The sequence below is a fragment of the Marmota marmota genome, unplaced genomic scaffold (assembly GCF_001458135.2).
Source record: "Marmota marmota marmota unplaced genomic scaffold, marMar, whole genome shotgun sequence".
Taxonomy (NCBI): Eukaryota; Metazoa; Chordata; class Mammalia; order Rodentia; family Sciuridae; genus Marmota; species Marmota marmota.
Window position 1 is genome coordinate 1,666,746 of NW_026000000.1, and position 24,847 is coordinate 1,691,592.

The 24,847-nt window shown below is 30.9% G+C and overlaps 1 protein-coding gene across 12 annotated transcripts in view; it reads left to right on the forward strand.

Annotated features, from left to right (window-relative positions):
* Pcdh15 (protocadherin related 15) overlaps nucleotides 1–24,847 on the forward strand; it is a 1,628,869-nt gene that overhangs the window by 1,306,283 nt on the left and 297,739 nt on the right. For all 12 annotated transcript variants that reach the window (XM_048807407.1, XM_048807408.1, XM_048807415.1 and 9 more), the window contains 3 exons: nucleotides 5,978–6,184; nucleotides 12,757–12,891; nucleotides 14,901–15,050. In XM_048807407.1, the coding sequence (XP_048663364.1) occupies nucleotides 5,978–6,184; nucleotides 12,757–12,891; nucleotides 14,901–15,050 (492 nt within the window). The remainder of the gene's footprint in view (nucleotides 1–5,977; nucleotides 6,185–12,756; nucleotides 12,892–14,900; nucleotides 15,051–24,847) is intronic.

The window sequence follows — 24,847 nt, forward strand, 5'->3', positions numbered from 1 at the left end:
TTTTCAAAAAAAAAAAAAAAAAAATCATAAATGACCAACAAATATATAAAATTTTTTCAACATCTTTAACAATTAAGGAAATGCAAATCAAAAGCTGCACTGTGATTACATCTCGCACCAGTTAGAATGTAGGCGTCAAGAATACAAACAATAATTAATGCTGGAGAGGCTATGGTGGGAAAGGAACACTTTTACACTGTTGGTGGGATCGTAAATTAATACAACCACTATGGACATTAATAAGAAGGTTCTTCAAAACCTAGGAATGATCTAACTATACCACTCTGGTGTTTATCCTAAAGAATTAAAGTCAGTATACTATAATGAAACATGCATAGTCATGTGTATAGAAGCACAATTTGCAATACCAAAACTATGGAAGCAGTCTAAGTGTCCATCAGTGAATGAATGGTTAAAGAAAATGTGGTGTATATTCACAATGGAGTTTTATTCAGCCATAAAAATAAAAATATGTCATTTACAGGAAAATGGATAGAACTAGAGAACATTATATTCAGCGAAATAAGCAAAACTCAGGAAGTCAAGGATCATTTTATCTCCCATGTGGAAGCTAGAGAAGAAAAAGAAAAAGAAAGGTGGGGAGATCTTACAAAAATTGAAGGGATATTAATATAATAGAGGAAAGGGACCAGAGAGAGGGTAAAAGGGATATACAGAATAAGTATTAGGGGAAGAGATTATTAAATTACTATATTATGTACATATATGAATATGCACATATCCTACTATTATGTACAACTATAATTCACCAATTTAAAAACAATGGGAAAGGGGGGATGTGCAAATATGAAATAAAGAGGTGATCAAAGTGAGCCAAGTTGGAAAAAAAAGTGTTTAATCTATGTGACTATCTATGGGAACCACATTTCAAATAGTGGAAACAGCCAATACAAAGTTCTAAGGTGATAATGCATCTTGGTTCAGTAGAGCAGCACCAAGACAATATAGTCAGAGTACATTAAGAGAGAAGAAAATGAATATAATAAAATCAATCTGAGCCAGATCTTGTAGGGCCTGGGAAGTTTGGAAATCAGTTGTGGGTATTAGGGAAAGAAGTGACATTATCTGGCTATTATTTAACAAACTCATTGGGCTGCAATGTAAGAATGAACAGTGATCAAGGATAGTACCTGACTGAGAAAATATAATAATCTAGGTAACAGGTAATAGTAGGTTGGATGAAGGTGGTATTAGGAGGATGAGAGAAGTACTTAGATCCTGTTGATATCTTATAATCAATAGTTTCCTCATAAATTAGATGTGTGGTGTGAAAAGAAGCAAGGAGTAAAGATGACTCTACAGTTTGTGGCCTGAGTCACTGTATGTAACTACCATGAAAATGGAAAAGATGGGTTGGGTCAGGTTTGTGAAGGGAAATCTAAACTTAATTTTTGGAGTGCTTACAAATTGTTTATTAGATATCCAATCTGATTTATTAAGTATACAGCTGGATATAGACTATAACTCAGAGGAAAGGTCCAAGCTAGATATGTAAGTTAGGAGATAACATAATACTAACATTTTTAAAGCTTATGATTAAATGGAAAAAAATTAAGTGTAAACAAAGGTGAACACCTAAAAAGTAAATTCTTTTTTTTTTAAAGAGAGAGACAGAGAGAGAGAGAGAGAGAGAAGAGAGAGAGAATTTTTTAATATTTATTTTTCAGTTTTCGGTGGACACAACATCTTTATTTTATTTGTATGTGGTGCTGAGGATCAAATCCAGTGCCCTGCGCATGCCAGGCAAGTGCGCTACTGCTTGAGCCACATCCCCAGCCCCAAAAGTCAATTCTTTAAGTAGAAAATGAATAATTCCTGACTTCATAAGAAAAACGGATTTATTGTGTCTTTTCTAGAATTTATTTACTTGTCTTAATAGTCTTCCCATTTTCTCTTTAAAAATTATTGTATCTAGTCAAAACATTTCATATTTCATATCATAGAATTTGTTAAATTGCTTTCCACTAACCAGCCAGAAAATAGTTATTCTGTAATCTCAGTTATCTGCTGCAAGGAACTCAGAAATTTTCAACACTTACTTGTTTTAATACTAAAAATGGAATTGTCTCTTTCGATGTTTTGCTCTCCAAGATACGTAAATAATGTTCTTGTTATATGTCTGCAGTTTTGGCTTTAGTTTTATTTTGGTCCCATTACTAAAAGTGGGATTCATGCCTAGAATTTCTCCAAAATAATAATAAAAACGATTCTGTTTTTTAAATATAATGTTCAAATGGAAATCATAGACTTTGAGAAATAAATTATTAGCTTAAATTTTTAAAATACCACTTTGTTTCACTTGTCCTTATTTTATATACCCCTCCTGTCATTCACTAATGATTGCAATGGAACAGAATAAGTGAGATATTTAGAACTTTCCTAATTCAGAAGAAAAGGGGAGATAAGAATTTTGATAGAAGGGCCCACTCAAGAATGTAAGTAAAATAGTATTAATTTGTTTTAAGTTCTACATTTTACTTCTATTTCAAGTAGAGGTATTTATGTTACTCTTATTTCTGACACTAATTTTTCCCATTAATCTTACTTTTGGATATTCATTTGCATTTTATATATATGAGAAACTTGTAGTTAATTTTCCTCTGTAGTCACTTATACCTCATGAGACCTGGACCTCAGCCCAAGGTCTTTGTGTTTCTTACATGCTGCCCAGCATAGAACATAAAGCTAATCTTTCTAGTGTTGTACCAGTACAGAAGTATGTGTTTTACCTCTAGAAAGACAAAACGCAATAGAGATTAAGAATGTGGGCTTTGTTTTCTATCATATGTGGAAACTAGAGAGAAATAAAGAATAAAAAATAAGAGGGATGGATGACAAGAGGGAATCCCATGAAAGTAGAGGGAATAATGTGGAGTAGAGGAAAGGAATGAAGGGTGAGGGAGGAGGGATGGGAAAGGGATGAAATGTGGAAAGAAATTGACCATACTGTTCTGTGCATATATGAGTGTACAATGAACTCCACATTCATGTATAATTACAGTATACCAATTAAAGAGTAATAAATAAATAGAAGAAAGAACAATTAGGGAGAGAAACTGGTGAGGAAGAAGAGGAATAAAATGGCAAATACTGGTGTTCCAAATGGAGCAAAATGTGTTATCTATGTATTAATAATACAAGACGAACTACACTAGTATGTCTAACTACAATACACTAATGAAAACCAATTTAAAACAAAGAACATAGTATTTGGAGAGGGATATCTAGTTGTCACTCTGGAACACTTCAAATAAACCAAAAACATGGAGTAAGAATTAAAAACTATTAGGCATTATTGCAATGAGCTATTTTTAGGGTAATAAAAGCTGGACTATTATATGATATTTTTTTAAAGATGGAGGAAATAGGAATTAGATTGTTCTAAATAATCTAATTTGAGTTTTATTTTTTGCTTTCATTGAATCACTTTGTTTTCATCATGAGAACAGTATGTTTTTCTTGGCTTCACAGCTGGCAGTAAAAATTAATGGCATATTATCTGAATGTATAATATAAGCTCCTTTTGTTATTATACAATTGTGGCTTTTTTCCTCCTTACCCACTATAACTTGTTGATTTGTGTTCCTTTTTTTGGGGTAAGCGGACAAATATGAAATTTGTGACTTTTTATATCATGGTAAGAATATCCTGGACATGACATGATGGCTATTAAAATAATTACACATGAAATAGAGACAGAAAAAACCCACTATTCATAATGACTTTTAAGTGTGAGCTGCTAAAAATCTGTAAGAATCAGGCAAAGTGTTCAGCTTTCAGCAGTTCAAGTTGGAACTGCACATTGCAACAATTATTTTTACTTCATCCAAAAAAAAAAAAAAAAACATAGTTTCTTGTCCCAAACTGTATTTCTTGTCCTGCTCAGCTGTCTGAAAATTTCTGATGTTGCAGAGGAAGTTCCTAGAGGAATATCTATGATTCAACACATATTAATCACAACTGCTGGATGCAAAAAGGTCCTCTACAAAATGATGTATCGGTAGCACACATGATCATGTGTGAAAATTTCAGAGAAAGCCACACATTTTTCTATTACTATTCTTAAGGTTCAGCAGGAGCTCATAAACTTTTGGTTCCATGAAAGACTTTGCCATTCTTCCAGAAACTAATTTAAATATACAAACTATGTAATATTCAACATCAAAACAGAAATATAAGAATACTTAAATGTATATGTAAATTTTGTCCATGCATTATGTCATAGTATTTCACTATAGTGATTACATGAAAGGAAAAATAAAACTCAGATTCTTTAGAACAATCTAATTCCTATTTCATTCCTATTTTTAAAGTAATAATTACTATCCAATATTTTTAAAGTAATAATTACTATCCAATATGTTAACATATCTTAAGTATGAATAATCATAAGAAGTGAAATGTATTGTGACTTTTATTGCTCCAAAGTCACCAGTTTTACCAAACAACACTATGGTTTGCTATCCATTTTCTTAATTGTTGAAAATATTAAATCACAATTAGAAAAAAGTAAAAAATATTCTCAGTTCTTTCCTCTGGATTAAAAAAATAAGTAAAACTATTGGTCTGAACTACTTATAAACACTAGAGTTTCTCTATATAAAAATGAATTATGGAAGTCATTTTTTACCTAGAAAAACTCTAGTGTTTAATATTAGAAAAATTGACCTTCACTTTGTGCTTATTTCAAATGGACTATTTTAGAAGTGGGAAAAAAAACATATTGATATAAATTAATGACAGAAAGGTTGAATGCATTTCAATAAATCTATATACTATTAAATTGTAGTGCTATTTTCTCCTAACCATTAAAGGAGATTTTTTTTAGAAACCAGTGGTGATAAAATCTTCTCTTATACTAAATCTTTAGATTCCTATGTAGTAAAACACACCTTTTCAGAAAAGCAGAGTCTAGGTTTGATGCTTCCTCATTCAAAGAATGGTCATATACAGACTTCCTAAGAAAAATTATTAGAAGTGAAATTTTTGTAAATTTCTTAAATTTAAAAAGAAAGCAAACTTATACATACAAATTAATATAATTTTCTCAGGTATAATTGAATGACATAATTCTTGTAATAATATTTGAAATTTTATAGCTATTAAAATATTATGATGAAATTATCTCTTTATAGGATACTTTTAAGAACTTTCAATTGGTAATAAATATATCTTTAATCTATTAATTTTACATAAAATTATAAATTGAGGCTCATCTTAGTCTGTTGCGGCTGGTATAACAAAATTATATAAACTATGAGGCTTGTAAATGATGGACAGTTATTTCTCACAGTTCTGGATCAAGGCACTGGCAGATTTGATGTTTGGTGACTGCCCATTCTTCACACAAAGGGCATTGTTGCTGTGTCTCACATGGTAGAAGGAGAAAAGAGGAGTTTTCTGGCACCTCTTTATTGAGGGCAACAATTTCATTAATGAAGATTCTGCTATTATCACTTCCTAAAACCTCCAACTCTTGATGTTTTTACCTTGGGTGTTAGGGTTTCAACAGCTGAATTTTGAGGTTACAGAAACATTATGACTACAGTGTGAAACAAGAAGACTTGGAAAAGACAAAAATAGGTGTGGTATTTTGTTAAGGTTATAGTCCTTTTTTTTCCCTTTTATTTAAATATTTCATCAGCAAGGCACTGAAATGCCTTACTTCTTATGTTCTGTGAACCTATGTTTAAACAGTCATCATTCTTTATGTTATAATAATTAATTGCAGTATTTTAAAAAAAATATATATTCTGGATTGAAAATAGAGGCTCAAACAATAAGCCTGGTACTTCTGTTTCCTGATTTATGTTTTTTAATGGATCTTTAATGTATTTCTTTTTTTTTTTTTTTGTAATGGTACTAGTTTAAAAAAATCCATATATACAGCAAGAAAAGTGTCACACAAGAAGGGTATCCTAACACAATTTTTTAAATGTTTTGGTTTTTATTTAAGGCTGAGCAAGACAATGGCCATCCCCTCCCTGCCTTTGCCAGTTTACACATTGAAATACTGGACGAGAACAACCAGAGCCCCTATTTCACAATGCCAAGCTATCAAGGCTACATCCTTGAATCTGCCCCAGTGGGAGCAACCATTTCTGACAATATAGATTTAACCACTCCTCTAAGAATTGTAGCTCTGGACAAAGACATAGAAGATGTAAGTGAAATATGCATTTTTTCCTTTTGTTTTGTTAATACTTATGTTGTTTTAATAAAAATGTTACAAAGATATGGCTACATAAACTATAGAATACAGGATATACAAAATCATTATAATGATTTAATTCCATACTAAAGATGTTTTTTTAAAAATGTGTTTGAATTCAGTAACTGTTCTTTTTCAGTTTGCAGCAATTCAGTATATAATAGAACAGGAATGTTTCACTTGGGGTTTGCTAAGTCACCGGGGCAATCTTTTGTATTAATATAAATTAAAAACTGTTTTACATAATTACTGATAGGGGAAAAAAATAATGGTGTTACCCAGTGAAAATGAAAATCATGACAGTGGCCCAAGAGTGTGATTAGGGGGAGTTTATGCCATATGTTGGTACTCTCTTAAAGAAAACACATTGGGGGCAATGGATCGACTCAAGTCTGGCAGTGGCTATAGACATGACCACTCTTCCATCGTTGTCTTCTGGCTTTGTGGAACTGACCCTATCTGCATGAGTGGAAAGTGGTCCAGGTTGTACAAATCAGAGTACTTCATTCCCTTAGTGAGAGTCATATTATGTGTGGACTTGATAGAAAATCTATACCAGAGTTTTCCTCAAATACACATTCATGACACATATTTCCTTATAGGAAAAGCTTCGAGTTCAGGTACATTCTATATTTGCTATCCTGAACATTTCTTCATCCTCAATTTCTGATACTTCTGCTTTACTCACTACATTTATCAATTACTTGTAGTTCCCTGCATTCACCAAGCTATGTTTCACCTAATTTTTTTTTACATATTTTTATGTTTTGAAAACTTTCATCTTCTTTTATCCAGAGCAGCATGGATAGCTTATATTTAATGTATGATTTTATAATTCAGCTTAGACATTTCCTTACACAGAAATCTTTCATGGCATTCATTGCCCAATTTGCATTGCAAACACCCTCACAGTGCATGTCTCTATGACTCATCCAACTTTGTAATGTGGGTCTTTCTCTCTCATGGAGTTTAAATTTCTTGGGAAAATGTCCTATATGTTAATAACATATGTATCCTGAACACTACCACAGTTTTCAGCACTCGATAGATTTTAATAGTTCTTCAATTTAATGATAAATTCAGACATGACTGAATAAATGATAATATCTAATATATGATTCAAAAATTATAATGATATTAAGTTAATTAATTCCATAATTTAGAATATAGCCCATTCCATGGTTGGCCAATTCAATTCTGAGATGGTTCTTCCTCATATTGCTATGAAACCAATCTACTTGGAACTCACATATTTTCTTAAAATTTCAATTTACCAGAGCATAGAATAAATCTGTGAAATAGTCACTAATGTGTTTGAAGATGAATTTACGTTCTTCTGAATCATCTCTTTTTGCTGACCAAACATTCATTATTTTTGTGACATACATTAGTTCATTGCTAGGATCTTTAAAAATCTGCATTAACAAGAATATTTCAAGGTGGTTTTTCTTTACAATAAAAAAAAAATTGCTTCATGGTGAAATCTTGACACTAATGAAAGCCAGAATTAGTGAAAATAATCAGCATAGGGACAAACTGTTTAAGAAGAAAGAGACATGTCACCTTAGGCCAGTATCACCAATAAAATTGTAAATTAAGCTCAAATGTAAAAACAGAATTGGTCACTGCAGGGCTAGGCTCCCATGAATTGTTTTAAGAATTGCTCTAACAGGGCAGATACTAAGGAATGACAAATTTGAATTAATAGGTCCAAAAATCAAGTTGGACTTCTTTCTTCAATTAATTAGAAAATGAGCACAAAAGTTTAAGAAATGTTGTTAGGGATTGAAGAGTTATGATTTTCTTCACAGTGGAGATTTTGACTTTGAAAGAATCCTAAGAGTCATAGTAAAACGAAAAAAGCAAAGTACAGAAAAAAAACACAAACACTTATGCCAGTGGGTTATTTTTTTGTATAAATGCACATAGACATATACAGATTTATATTTGTATGCATGATATTTATGAATCATTCATATTTATGATTTTTAAAGGACTCTTACCACATTATAGTTTCAAACTAATACTAGGTAATGTACAAGGTGTGTAAAAAGGAGATCTGAGACTGCCATATTTATAGTGTCAGAACAACTAAAAACTGATTATTGAATTCCATTTAGAAAATAATAGTGTAGAGATCACCCATTTGACTGGTAAAAAGAGAATTGTTTACTTACCATTCATCCATTTATGTAAGTTAATTTCCATAAAGTATTATTGTTTCAAGACACAGATATCTTACTTAGAAATAAACTCAATATATTCTTAAAGATATTAGGTACTTTAAATAAATACTTATAATAAATATCATTGTTACATAATATGTATGTCACAATAATAAGAAAAATGTTACATGTATTTTGAGAAAAGTTGTGAATTTAGACATTGGAAAAATTGATTTTTCTCTCTTACTAGTGTACATTTTATGTATCATGTTGTAATTGTAATTATTTATATTTATATTTTTTTCATGTCTAATTTGCATATAGGTTCCACCTGGTGGAGTTCCTGTAGGTATTAGGCGCTGATTTTGTGACTGTTCATTGCTGTGGTTAATTTCTTTTTTTTTTTTTCTTTTTTCTAGTATAACTTCACTATCATTTATAAATATATCTAAAAAAAGCTTTATGAATGTTTAAGCACATTTACATCATATTATTGATTATTGATTATTATACCATGAAAATTTGTAGTTCACAATGAAATTTTGTAGTTTGTAATTTCATTGTGAATTTTGATAAAGATTATTTATTTATTCATTTTGTCTATTACAGACATTAATAATTCATTACAGCATTCTTTCTAAAAGACTAAATTTTAAATTGAACTTTTCGGAACTAGGTACCTCAGCAACTACTTGTTAATTAATTAAAATTTCATATTAGATGAAATTTTTTGTCATTTCCTGTTATGCTTTGTCATACCTATATATGCATGTACCTAGGTAAGTATACATACATATGCACATATGTACATATGTGAAGAAGTTTTATGTGCACATGTAAAAACATGCATATATTCTTGTGTGTGTGATGAAGTGTCTTGATTCCCATTATGTACTCTAAATTGGTTTAAAATTCACTAATGTCATATTTGAATTCTAAATAATGGGATGCCTTTGCTTATTTTACATTCATGTATTTTTTACTATGGTTTTATACATGTATTTAAATTTATATTCATTTTTATGTCATTTTGAGTGTGTGTCAGAATTTATTTTACTCTCAAATAATAGTATATAAGTCAATGTAGTAATAAGTCATGCTTTTAGTACATACCAAATGCATATTCTATAGTAAGTATTTCCTTATGTCACAGAAGAAAATGATTTTAATCAATTATCTGTTTATATATTGATTTAGAATACTACCATTCATTTTAAATAATCCAACAGACACAACTACTACAAAATATGTATTCTCTATCATTATTTTTCTACTTGTATCCCAGTTTATGAAACTTAAAACTATGAATTGAAATGTGTTATAGATATACAAATGTTGATTGAACTTAGCACATTTATTATAGGAATATAAAGTTCTAATATGTTTATGAAATACAAACTGAATATTATGATGCAGTTTGTCAAAGAAAGATTTAAAGTTATAAAGGGTTTGAACGAAGGATATTTGACTTCATATATACATTGTTCCTTACTAATTTTTTTACATAACTGAACTTGTCAAGAGCAGCAAAATCACTGTAAATACTGTCAATCAAAACAATAGTTTTGTTGATGTCAATGCATGAACACTGAAGATTGATATTAATATTACATAAAATTTTCACAAAATGCATAAAAACATAATATACTTTCTGAAACTCTCATATCACTCTTGAAAGTGGTATTATTTTTAAAAATCAAGCTAAAATATTAAACTTTGAATTATATTTTGCTGAAAATTTCCAAATATGTCTTAAGTTTTTGTACTTAAACATCAAGATACTCACCAATAGCATCTGTGTATGATATATACATCTAAGTGTGTATGTATGTACACATACATACATACATATAAAATCTACTATTTTAAGTAAATATAAATATCAAAGAGTTCTATTTCAATCATAGATTAACTGTGTAAAATAAATTAAAATGTTTTATGAAAGGTCATGTATACTTCTAATTTTATATATTACATTATCTCTTTTTTAAGAAATAACAATCTGTAATCCTAGAGGATGTATTTATTGATCTCTTGCTAGTTACTATAAGAGAAGTCAAGAAGTTGAGAAACAAATTATCAAAAGATATTTAATATCTTTTTTATGCAATATGAGACATTTTATAGATTATCAAATTTGTGTATCATTTTAAATAGAAACATTTGACAATGAAATCTTAGGATTTTCAGATAATTGATAAAACAAAATGATTCCCTTTGTGACATACCGCAATAGACTATAGCCACACACATACACACAGTCTCTTACAACAACATTCAAATGTTTAAAAAGCTCATGAGTATAGGAAGGAATATATCTAGCTAATTTGGTAGGGGCTACAGTTGAATGGAAGAAAAGAAATTAAAAGATAATTAAAGTATTAAATAAGTAAAGAAATAATAAGGGATTTGTACAAAAAGAAAAAAATAAATAGTAAAGAAGCCACATAGCAAAACTTGCTACTACGTATTACTGGACCTTAAAGTTTTTAGTAACATGAAGTGTATTAGATGCATTATTGTGACCTTAAGAAAATTGAGGAAAAATATATGCTATTTATTTTGATATTGATGCATGCTAATATTTTTGATCATCTTTGAAGTAATAATTGAATTTCATCATGACTGTAAAGTGTAACAAAATAATGAGAATCTTCTAGAATGTGGTTCAAAACGTTACTTTTATAAATAAATAATTCTATTTTAAAAATTGAGTATCATATTTGATTATTCAAAATAACCCACTTTCTATCCATATCTTAAATTGATCTCATGACATTAAAATGCAAATGTCTGAAATACCTGTTTGAAAATATCAGATTGTAAGATCTCTTGCCCATTGTATTTTAATGTATGTGACTACTTTGTAATATGCAGACCAATTGAAGCTATTACCTTTAGCATTAATTTTTGCATTATTTGGAGATAAATGTAGCACACTGACCTTAAATCAAAATCATGGACACAGAAATTACCACAAAATGAGATATTATGAATGCATAACTTCAGGTTCAAATGAAATTATTCATTTTAAATTGTTTAAAGAAATACAGATTTCAGTTTTGAAAATTTTTATAAGTTAAAGTATAGTGTGGTTTAAAGTGTACCCACTTTTAATTGTATTTTAATGGGCTTTACAACTTTCTTTATTCACATAGAAAATTTAAAAATGTGAATCCTGGTTTTATTTCCAAATGAATATTTTTTTAACAATCTGTTACTCTCTACTCTGTCCTATGTCCTTGATACTAGACTTAGGAAAAAAGTTCTTTCTTATGAAACTGTGTTTCACATCATACTATTCATAGTATTTTAAAAGGTATCATATCCATACAGATACCTTAGTTCCCGGTATTATACATTTTTATTTTTCATAGTCTTCCTCATATTCCACTCTCTCAATATTCACCTTTTGTTTGCCCCACCTGCTTTCCCTTCCCACTACACATATACCAATCCAAGTGTCCTTGCTTTATATCTGTTTTTTCTCTGAATTGCAGAGAATAATTATCATTCAGGGTTGGCAATAAAATTGTGAAGAATTTTCTGTGCCAAGTTAATTATCTCTTATTCTTGAACCTTTGAATATGCTTGAACCTCAATATGCATTATCATTTTTTCCAGGCTCTCTTAATAGATACCTGTGTTAAATTCTTATTTTTTAAAAAAATTAATCTGAAATATTTTAATTAAAATAAGTGTTATGTTTCCCTTTGAAAAAACTTTGCAATAGTAAAATGAGGAGAAAGCATGATATTTATGGATAATGAATAATACATAACTGATTTTATTCTTATTTTACATTAAACCTTGAACAAGATATGAGCAGTTTATTACTACAAATGAAGGAACTGTAAAATCTTATAACTAAACTTCTGGGACCCAATTTCCTTTTCTTACATTTATTTCTTATTTCTTGAATCCAATAAAGTTATGGAAAATATTGATATTAAGTAGTAAGTAAGAATATGTTCAATTGGATTGCTTTTTATTCTTTTTATTCTTTTCCTTGTTTTTTGATATTAATTACAGCAATATTTTTCTTTTAAAATAGTTTTTCAATATGAGGGCTTGAACTTTTGTTCCTGCTAGGCAACCTCTGTACCTCTCCGCTACATTTCCAGTCTTCTAGTACATATTTTAAAATATTCTGCATTTCATACTACGGGTCACCATTTTTTGACCACCTTAGATTATTCATGAGTAAATATCTATTAACATCTCTTTTTTTTTCTTAGTAAATCTTAATATAGTTGCACATATTTTTTGTAACAAACATTAAAAATTAATTTTAGGTAATTAAACTAATAGCCACATTATGTAATCAACTTTTCAATAATGAACTTTTTTTTTTTTAAGACAAAAGACCCAGAGCTTCACCTTTTTCTGAATGATTACACATCAGTCTTCACTGTCACGCAGACTGGTGTCACTCGCTACCTCACCCTGCTGCAACCAGTGGACAGGGAAGAACAGCAAACTTACACATTTTCGGTAAAAAATTTCATATATATGCATGTAAATGTCTTCTGTCTTTTTGAAATGGAAAGAAATGTCTGGTTAAAATTGACAAGGTCTATGATTTGAAGAGAAAACTTAAATATTTCAGGTAATGTTGAAGAAAATATCAATTGCAAAAAATTCTTCATATGTATCTCACCTTTTTCAGTGCATAAATTTGTGTAGCTACATTAATATTTTCCCCACAAAAGGAAAACACTTCTTCAGTCTTCACCATACACTAAAAATTAATAATATAAACTAGAATTCACCAAATAATCCTGTCTTAAACTTTTTGTTGTATTTTCAATTTTGTCATAGGGTTAAGCTAGTAATTCTCAACTGAGGATATTTTTTTTACATTCAGAGAATGTTTTGTTACATATGGAGGCATTTCTGGATGTCACAACGGAAGGGAGTGTTACTGGCCTCTAATGGGTAGATACAAAATATGGCTCTGAAAATCTTATGACACACCAAACACCCCTTACTAAAAACTATCCGGCCCAAATGTCAATAGCATGGAGAAATCATGGGTTGGGGTTGATTAATCAAGGTTGGGGAGTGAATATTATTAAAGTTGTGATTGCACATATTTATCATGAAGTAGAAACACATACATACACACACACACACACACACACACACACACGGACTAGTATAATAAGGTTTAAGAGATAAGTACAGATCTAAAAACTATGTCAGATCCTTCAATAAAGTGTAAGAAAAGATGAACAGATAATAGATGCAAGTTATTGAACTTGGGATTTCTTTCTGGACAGGCCTACATAACAAAAGACTGGAATTTCTAGAAAATCTTATTTGACAATTAGTTATGTGTCTAAACCTTATTAGACACATAGTTGATTCCAGAAGCCATTCTCACAAGAATGGATGTCTGATACTTGTAGAATTGATTGTCACACACTCTCAATTATTTTTTTTAAGTGGAGAAAAATCAAGGAGAACCCCTTTATTACACATTTATAGAATATTAATATATATATATATATACTAGAGTTATTAAAAATGGATCAATTTTTAAAATTTTTAGTATATTATATTTTGCATTCCTTTTTCCATCATGCTTACAATCTTTCCAAACTTGTTTTCTGTTACCAAAGTGTTCTGCAACCACTACCCCACCACTGTACAAATGAAAGAAATAAATATCCAATAGGTCATTGAAAGAGACATTAACAGAGAAACTAAATTAATCCAATGACACATTAATAATTATTGAGTTTTCAAATTTTTAATACTGTAATCACTAGTAACAAATGTTAGTGAGTCCTTTAAAATTATCGTTTTGTGAATTTGTACAATATAATTTAACATATCTAGTGTACCTAACTTCTTGTCTGATAAAAATATGTTAATGTTAACTATGAAAGTAACTATTATATCTAAGGGGAAAAAAGAAAATATGAAAATAGTAGAAACTATTAAATAAGAGGAAGGGGTGGAGGAGTAAGAGGGAGGGCAAGGAGGAAGAATGGGGGAAGGGATATGAGTCAACTATGTTATTTTCATGTACAGATATGCTGCAGAGAAACCCATTGTTCTGTATAATTAAAATGCTCCAGTAAAAAGTAGATATTATATTGTAATATTACACAATATTATATTTAAAATACCTAAACATGAAGAATATTTTCCAATTAATTTTTAAGGATTACTTTGTATTTAGCTCTAAGGAATCAGTAATGTTATTGGTTCACTTTAAGCCTCCAAGATATTTTGCATATCCCCTTATTTAAAATGTGCTTGCATTGGAATGTGTTGAAAGTAGAACAGGATCCTTACTAATTTCTTTTTAGTACATTAAAAAACTTGAATATATGCGTATATATTTTTATTACTTCCTTTCATCAACAAAACATCTTATTACCCTTTTAAAATTGTAAATCACTTATTAAAAACTCATTAAGTTGTAAGAGTGGATTCTGTACTATTTATACTTGCATGAGTTCTCTATTAAGTGTATTTTTCTTCCTCTAAAGATAACAGCATTTGATGGAGTACAAGAAAGCGAGCCAGTTATTGTCAATATTCGAGTGATGGATGCAAATGACAATACTCCAACCTTCCCAGAAATATCCTATGATGTCTATGTATACACAGACATGAGTGCGGGAGACAGTGTCATACAGGTAAGTACCCATATGATGTAAGGATATGCACAAAGCAGTTATTTCCATGGGCCTTGCACAATGTATTAAGAAATCACTTAAGAAATAAAAATGAGGGCTGGGGCTGTAGCTCAGTGGCAGAGCACTTGCCTAGTATGCATTGAGGTGCTGGGTTCAATCCTCAGCACCACATTAAAAAATAATAATAATAAAATAAAATAAGGGCATTCTGTCCATCTAAAACTATAAAAAAATTTAGAAAGAAATAAAAATGATTTTCAGACTTATATGGCTTAATTTAGCTTAAATGACTTTAAATTGATGCTCACTTTTCAAGTAAATATAAATATATATGTCTACATGGACTCTAAAGTAGAATGAAGTCATTATTTGGTATAAACAGCTATTTGACTTGTTTGTATTTGATTTGAAATAATTTAACTGTTTTACACATTTATTTTAAGGGCAGGATTGTAATTAATTCATTTTTATGTCAATAGAAACTATATCCATACATCCTCTCACATATCAAATGATTTATATAATAAATGATTAATAAATCTTTATTTGAAAATGAAAGAAAGGAAGGCCAACATACATCAAGAAATAAGTGAAAGAAAATATGAATGAGTGAGAATTTATAAATGCACTGGGCTTTATTTATAGTTAATTGATGGACTAAGAGAATTACATTTTTCTTTATGGGATAGTCTACCTTAGGTAGCCAAATTAGTTTATACAGATAAAGCAATGATAATTATTTTCATGTTCTTATTTAATTAAACCTGATACTCTTCTCTATAATGATATAATTGGAAATAAAACTAAGTTTATATAGAAAAACAGCCAGCAGGGAACTAGAAAATGTAACTAAGAAAACGATCATAATTATGTGGTGGAACTCAATCTCAAAAATGTTTGCCTTAAGGGATCAAAAGCTTTTTTTCTGACATTTGAAGGCTACAAAACTTAATTTCCCTTATGGATCACTTTATAAAACAGATCTTGCTTTGCATTTAAAGATTTACATTTTATACATTTTCCTGAATTATGCAGATATAAATTGTTGTTTGTGTATCTCTGCCTGCATTTTCAAAAAAAAAAAATATTTAAAAGCCAAGAAATTAAACTTTATAATTAGTATTTTTAATGTTATTCCTGGTATGAGGTAAATGAATGTTTGGCTATCAATCATCCTGTAGGAGCCCAGAAATAAAATGAAATGGATTTCCCATTGAGAGAAAAAATTAAAACAAAGCACAATGGTTTAGAACTGTGATTGGCAAAAGCCCTTTTAGGGTCATGACATTGGTTGCTATGCTACACTCCCTTCTGCTCATTAACCCCACTGACCCCAAAGAAGATCAATTAGTTTTCTTTTTGGTTAGTAATCTTAAAATCAAAAAGAGTGAAAATATTAGAAACGAGGGTGATAATGAGCACTCTACAGAAAAAAGAGGGTTGGATAACATGTTTTAATTATTGTAATGTCATTCTCAACATATGCATGAGATTATTTTGGCCTGATGTGAGTGCACACTAAATTCCTGTAGTCCACTATTTTCTTACTATGAAAAAATTGTCATTGCCCATAGGAAGTCAATAGGTTAGTCACAAATATGTTACCAGGCCCTTGTTGAAAAGTATAAGCTATAAATTATACCACTGAGTTTTTGTATATCTCTTATGCTCGATTATTGTGAAAAGGACCAAAGTGATTCTGATTTTTATATGTGATGAATTGAAACTAAGATAAACATTATCTTAAAGCAGCACCTTTACACCCATATCTGAAACTGTAACTGGATTATCAGCCTTTGTAAAAACATTTCTCGCAGAGGAAGCTCTGGAATGCAACTATCACTGATTCTTCACCTCAGTGACAAAATTATCTAAATTTGTCAATCAATCCAAGTGCCAACATATCTATAGTTGTCTCTTTGTTGTCTGTCTCTTCTGTCTGTGTCTATCTATCTAATCTGGATTTCACTCATATCACACCACTAACATCATATAAAATCATATATCATGTCTGTCTATTCTATATGTATCAAACTCAAAAGCATTTCTCATTCATTAATCTATTTGAAACTTATGTGGATTCCCAAATTTATGGAAAACTCCCTTAGTTCTCAAGCTACATCTCTGCAGGCTGAGCCATGTTATTGTTGTTGTTCAATTCTCATGCTTTGAATGTTAATATTCCTTTAAAATCTGCTTCTAGCTCTCTCTTTCCTCTACTCCAAAATTTTCATGTAGTACCTCCATATATACCCATGTCTCTCAAAGTGAGAAATTCCCGGTTTTAACCTTTGTCCTGAGCATTGAGCTCAATATACCACAGATTGTCTATTCCTTCTCTTACTGAAGAACATCTTTGTAACTTTCACTTTTTTATCAATTATTAATAGATCTACTATAAATGTCTTATGCAGTTTTTAAGCAGTAATATTATCAATTCCCTTCTGTAAATAACACGGAGTAGGATTTCTAAAATGTATGCTGAGACCATGTTTAGTGTTTGTTTCTAATTTTTTATTGGTTCTTTTTGGTTTTACATGATAATAAAATTTATTTTGATACAATTATAAAAGCATGGATTATAATTTGTTCTAATTCAGTCTCCAGTGTCTCTCTTTCCCTCCTTTCCTCTCACTTTCTATTCCCTTCCATCTACTCTACTGATCTTTCTATTTAATTATACTTTTTAAAAAATTAATGTTGGGCTGGGGTTGTGGCTCAAGTGGTAGCACGCTCACCTACAATGCGTGAGGCACTGGGTTGGATTCTCAGCACCACATAAAAATATAATAAAGATATGTGTCCACCTAAAATTAAAAAATAAATATTAAAAAATTAATGTCTTGTGGTTGTACACAATGATGAGATTCACTGTGCTATATGCATATACATATATACAGGAACTTTAGGCCCAATTCATTCTATTGTTGTTCCCTATCCCATTCCTTCTCCCTTCCCTTCATTCCCCTTTGTCTTATCCACAAAACTTCTCTTATCTCCCCCCACTTTATTGTGAGTTAGCCTCCACATATCAGAGAAAACATTTGACCATTGTTTTGGGGGGCATTGGCTTATTTCATTTAGCATGATAGTCTCCAATCCATCCATTTACTGGCAAATGTCCTAAAGTCATTCTTCCTGATAGCTGAGTAATAATCCATTGTGTATATATACCACAATTTCTTTGTCCATTCATCTGTTGAAGGACACCTAAATTGACTCCACAGAATAGCCATTGTGAATTGAGCTATTATAAACATTGATGTATCACTGTAGTATGCTGATTTCAAATTGTTTGGATATATACCAGGTCGTATGGTGGTTTTAGTCCTAATTTCTTTGAGGACACTTCCTACTGTTTTCCAGAGTAGTTGCACCAATTTGCAGTCCCACAAACAATGTATCAGTGTACCCTTTCCCCCACATTCTCACCAATATCTATTTTTACTGATATTCTTGATAATTGTCATTTTGACTGGAGTGAGATGAAATCTCAATGTAGTTATAATTTGCATTTCTTAAACTGCTAGAGATGTTGAACACTTTTCATATATTTGTTGATCCTTTGCATTTCTTCTTTTGAGAATTGTTTATTTCCTTTGCTCATTTATTAGTTGGATCATTTTTTTGATGTTAAGTTTTTTGAGTCCTTTATATATCCTAGATATTAACATCCAATCTGAGAGACAGGTGCAAAGATTTTTCTTCCATGCTTTAGGCTCCTTCTTCATGCTCCTAATTGTTTCCTTTGCTGTGAAAAAGCTTTTTAATTTGGTCCCATTCATTTATTTATTTCTAATTTTATGTCTTGCACTTTAGAGTCTTGTAAGAAAGGCAGTTCCTGAGCTAATATTTTGGAGTGTTGGGCCTACAATTTCTTCTAGCAGTTGCAGGGTTTCTGATCTAATTCCTAGGTCTTTGGTCTACTGTGAGTTGAGTTTTCTGCAGGGTGAGTCATGAGGTTAAATTTCACTTTATTACCTATGGATTTTGAGTTTTCCCAGCACCATTTGTTAAAAGGCAATTTTTTCTCCAACATGTTTGGCAACTTTGTCTAGTTTCAGATAACTTGTATCTATGTGGGTTTGTATCTGCTTCTTCTATTCCATTCCAATGGTCTTCATGCTTATTTTGATGCCAGTACAATGCTGTTTTGTTATCACAGCCGTATAGTATAATTTGAGGTCTAGTAGTGTGATGTTTTCCACTTTGCTTTCTCATTAAAGATTGCTTTAACTATTTTGGGTCTCTTACTTTTCCAAATGAATTTCATGACTGATTTTTCTATTTCTGTGAAAAACGTCATTGGAAATTTAATAGAAATTTTCATTGAACAATATAGCACTTTTGGTAGTTTGGCCATTTAATTTGGTAACAAGCTGCCAAACTATATTCAAAAGTGTTTGTATCAGGGCTAGGGATTTAGCTCAGTTGGTAGAGTGCTTACCTCACATGCATAAGGCCCTGGGTTCAATCCCCAGCACCATGAAAATAAAAGCATTTGTGCCATTTTGCATATATATCATAATTTATTTTTCCAAGCCCATGACTGTCATAAATTTTAATGGTACTCTGATAATCAGTAAGTTTATTTCACAATATTCTCCATTGAATTACTCCAAATGATTATTCTGAAACTAAGTTAGAGCGATCCCCATCCTTCTGGAAACTCTGATAAATATATGGTTCAAATTCCACACATAACAGCCAAGAACATCAGCCAAGAATAGCCAAAAATTTTTTCCAACTCCTTCTGTACTTCTCCATGTTATTGACTTTAAGAGCATATAGAGTTTTGTTTTGTTTTATAATGGAATATCTTTCCTTTTCTATAACTATTGACATCTTGCTCATGTTTTAATGTATTATTAAAGTCTTACTGTTATTTTTTATTCTTTAAGACATAGTTAAATTGTTAATTCTGTAATAAGCCTTTTTCATATTCTAGGAAATGGAAATCATTGTTTTCATCTTGCTTCCACATATCTAGCTTCCAACTATATCTCTTATATGTTTTATTAAATTATTAACTTTCACATACCTATTTACCTTATAGTACAATAAATCCTTTTTTTTTAAATTCGTGCATTACAGTTTTACGTAATTTTGGAACTCATTTTAACATAACTTTACAGGCACAGAATATAATTCGTTCCAGTCAGTCCCCATTACTTCCCTTTTCTGTCCTCCCTTCCCTACCTCCTTTCCCCTTTCTCTACTGTTTTTTTTTCCTCCTCTTTATATATGTTTTTTTTTAAATTAGTTTACTATAGATATACATAAAGGTAAAATTCATTGTGGTATATTCATATATGGACATGGGGTAATTTGATCAGTTTCATTGTGCAATTCTTCCATTTTCTGTCTTTTCTCCCTCTTCTTCTATTCCTTTCTTCTACTCCAATAATCTCTTTTCTATTTTCATGGGATTCCACTCCACCCTCTTCTCTTTCCTCCTCATTTTAATCTAGCTTCTGCAAATGAAGGAAAACATTTGACCTTTGATTTTCTGAGTTAGGCTTATATCATTTACCATGATGTTCTCTACTGACCTATAAATTCTTTAGGACAGGAATTCTTAAAGACTTTTAATTGCCAATAGTTTGCAAAATAGTATATAATATATAAAATAGTATATAGTATATAAAATTGCAAAATTGTATATAGTAGGGATCTGCCTAATATCGATTGAAATTAATTCCCTCACAGCAGCTTCAGTTTAGAAAGAACCTCATTCTAGAAATATGTTCTCTTATTTAAGACAGAATTTGCTCTCTCATAAAGTGTTGTCTCACATGGCTCTTTATTACAATGATCTCTAATTTCACATCTTCGGGCAAGATACATTTTCCTGATTTTATTTTGGATAAATATTTTAAAATATAGATATTTGATACACTTCCTTAATTATGATTTATCATGGATCATGGATTATTAGAGCTAGAAATATTTTGAAAATAATTTTTTTCACAATCTAGTTTTTTAGAAAAACTTGAATGTATATGATGATAATTGATTCAGATTTCCAGAGTTTATAAATGTTGAAACTTATGTTGAATTCAATCTAAGTCAGTAGAGTTAGGAACCATACATGTTCATTGTGTCCCCCCCTGTCCTTTGCACTCTTACATTGTTATAGGGCTGGGGACTTATAGAAAACCTAGGCAAGGGAGGGGCTTCCCTTTCAATTCTACTTCTTATGATCATTTTAGAAAGATATCAGACACCTCACTTGGAGTAACAGACCTGAATTTATTAGAAGGGATGGTGTAGCATTCCTGGCGACAAAAACACTCAGGGTCACTTCAGGGGAACTGGGCTGAGCAAAATAACCACATAAGAGACAGAGATACCTTTTTCTTTAGGGGTCCTGTGACGGCTCCTCCGACCTTAAGGGTCCGCAGAAAAAGAGCGAGGGAACATGTGCCTACCCCCTTTATTGAGGAGAAGCCATTCAAATGAGGCAAGGGGTCAGGTTTCAAGGGGCTGAATCTAGCTTCCAGATGTCTGCTGTCAGCAAGTTGACTGACAGCTAGGAAGGCCACACCCAAAGGCAGAGCAAGAGAAGGGGACACACAAAGGGCGTTTCCATGGAACATTCTATCCCAAACAGGGCAAGGGGGTTATATCACAAAGGAATGCGTGAGCATAGCTGACCCATGGGTCTGCAGGAAGGCACGCCTACACATGAAGACACATTTTGTGAAATTTTGCGACTTCCAAGATTGGGGCAGCCACCATGAGCCACTTTGGTGTGGCCAGAGCACTAGAAGTGACTGATGCAATCAGGAAAGGAAAATGCTGGTCACAGAGCAGGATGACCTCCCACAGGATGGGATGAAGGAAAGGGGACAGTCTTAACGAGGTCCAGGGCCCTCAGACAGGAGAGAGACAGTGTGCCTCTTTTGTCTTTCAGTTTTATTGAGATTCTATGGTAGTTTCCAGAGAATTTCACCCATGTCAACATCTTGACTTTTGACTGACAGCAGGATGATATTAGACTTTCAAGTTCCTACTGCCATGATCACTTTAGGTGACTCTGGCCCATGGTAACCAATTCTAATTGGAATCTGTTTGTACAAACTTTGTATTCAAGGGGGAATTATCCTTATTTCCCTGAGCTGGTAAGTGGTCTGTGAAAGGGTCTTAAAATTCTCATTTCATGGGAACTTGTATTCTTATTGGAATTATTTCAGGCCTGCATTTCTCCTGCAGGTAACAGGTGATTTACTAAGGAATATAAAAAATCATTTCAACTGAAGCCAGGCCACAGATAAATCACTGTTTTTAAAAAAGAAAGCATGTTGGAATCATCACAGTGGACCCAGTTCATAGAATTAGTCTCTTCACTTCATTTTCTCACCACTCATGCCTGTCTGTCCCCTGTTAACATGACTTTGGACAAACAGTTTAATCTTCTCTTCATTTAAAATTTAAATGCATTATTTACTTTAGGCATAAAACCAAAAATTATATATATTTATGGGTTACCATGTCTTTTCTGAATCTCACAAGAGTGTTGTAAATATTAAACTACTATATTATAAAAACTACTATACATGTTCACATTACATATGACATCTTTTATAAGTCACCTCATTATTATTATACCATTCTCATTAACTATGTGAAATATTCATGATTGTCAATATTCCTTGCTACCATATCTGTGAAATCTTTTTGTGTAACATATTTTATTTAGTTCTTTGTGGAGAAGACATGATCATAGCATTTTGAAGCATATATTAAGGTTATTTTTTGATTTCCATAATTTTAAAGAAGATTAAACAAGCCTATATAATCATTTAATAAACTTTGTCAATTTATTTAAGAAAACGATTTTTTCCCTCCGGGGTGTGTGTGTTTGTGTGTATGTGTGTGTGTGAGATATATATATTTTAAATTTGATAGAAATATTTATTTGATATCTTAGTAGAGTTTATTATTTTAGCAAACACTAGGTGGACTAAAAGAGCAAACTTTTTTTATCAACAAAAATGTAGATATAGTTTTACATTTGTACATAACTTTATTTTTGATAGGGTAAACCATTTAATTTTACTAATATACATATAATTTCATATCTTGGCCTATTTGCACTAGAATAAAAAAAAACAAGAGCATAATTTTTACTTATACAGTTTATTCATTCATGCTACAGACTTCAGTTGAAATATTTTTACATCCATATTTTGTTCAAATGAATGGTGTTCCCCCTCTACTAAAAGGAACATCTTCCATTTAGTCACTCAAACTGGAAAACTATTATTGACACATTCCTACGTATTCCTGTCTCCCAATCTATTATGAAATCCTCCCAATTTTTCCTCTTTTACTTACTGAGTGCATTTACTGGTTTCTGTTCCTATTGTTACCACCAACTTTTACATATACCTTTGCAATACCTTTCTTTACATCTTATTTTTGTCTCCCTTCTTCATTTAGTACTAAGAGGGCTATTTTAAATTTAAGATTACATAAAATAATTCTAATACACCCTCCTGTGACTGCTATTGAAATAAGGACTGCAGTCTGTGTCCTGCTTGGCCAGTTCTCTGGATAATATCCACATTTAAATTCTATCATTTGTTTCCTCTTGCTCATTATCATGCTCCCCCTATGACTATTGATCTGCTTTTCCTCTTTAGCTTCAGTTTAAATGTCACGTCATCAAGGAAGTCTTCCATAACTGCTCTTTCTAATTTATACCCTCTTATCATCTCAGAATATTCTGATTTTTCCTTCATAGCATATTATAAACTTTTTAATTATACTTTTAAAATTCTTACTCCATCAAATTATAAGCTCTTTTGAAGTAAACACTAGGTCAATTTCTTTCTTTACTTTCTGTCTTTTTTCATCACTGTTGTACACAGAATATCTTGCACAATGCTAGGAACAAAGATGTTTTTAATAAATATCCTTTCAATGAACCGAAGGATAAAGGAATTCAAGGATATAGGTAAAATAAATGTTCTCCAGTTAGGGATGTTCTCCAGTTAGGGATTTCTGTATGAGTAATGGGAAATTGCATACATTTCAGATTAATGCATTTTTAAAACTTAATTAAACTTCACATATATAGATCTCTAGAACATTGTACTTCCTAAATTGATTATCCAGTAGACCCTTCCCATTTGGAAACTTTAGAAACTAAACAACGTGAAAACATTTCATGAGAAGTCAATCAGCTATGCTTTTATAGAGGTAAAGTTTAATAATTAACATGTTTATTCTACAGTACTTTATTGTATGTGGGATCTAAAAAATAATAGGAGCTGTGTCAAATCATAGAGTGTAAGGAGATTACTAAAATTTAATTTCTGTTCTAGAGTATTAGGTCCAGAGTATTAGCTAAGAAAGGTAACATGATAATAATAGCAATAATAATAATAAGATATATAATATATAATATTTAAGTTTTTCCATAAATAATAAATATTACTCATAACATAAAATATTTAAAATCTATGGATCTCCCAAGACCTTAACAGACTGAACTTTCCCATTTTTTAAAATTGGTGAAAATATTTATGAGATCAATATAGTGATTACAAACAACTGCATTATGAATCTATACTACTGAAAGAGAGGGAAAAGAGACTATTTGTCTTTTATATTATTTTCATATATCATCCCCCTTATATGATATATTTAGAAATACCTATTTTCAAAGAAAATGTATTTATAAATGCAATTAAAAATATCTACCTTTATATCATCTAGCATACTTTTAGGTTGTCATAGTAGTTTTCCATGGCCAAATTTCAAACATTAATGCCTAATTGCTTGAATTT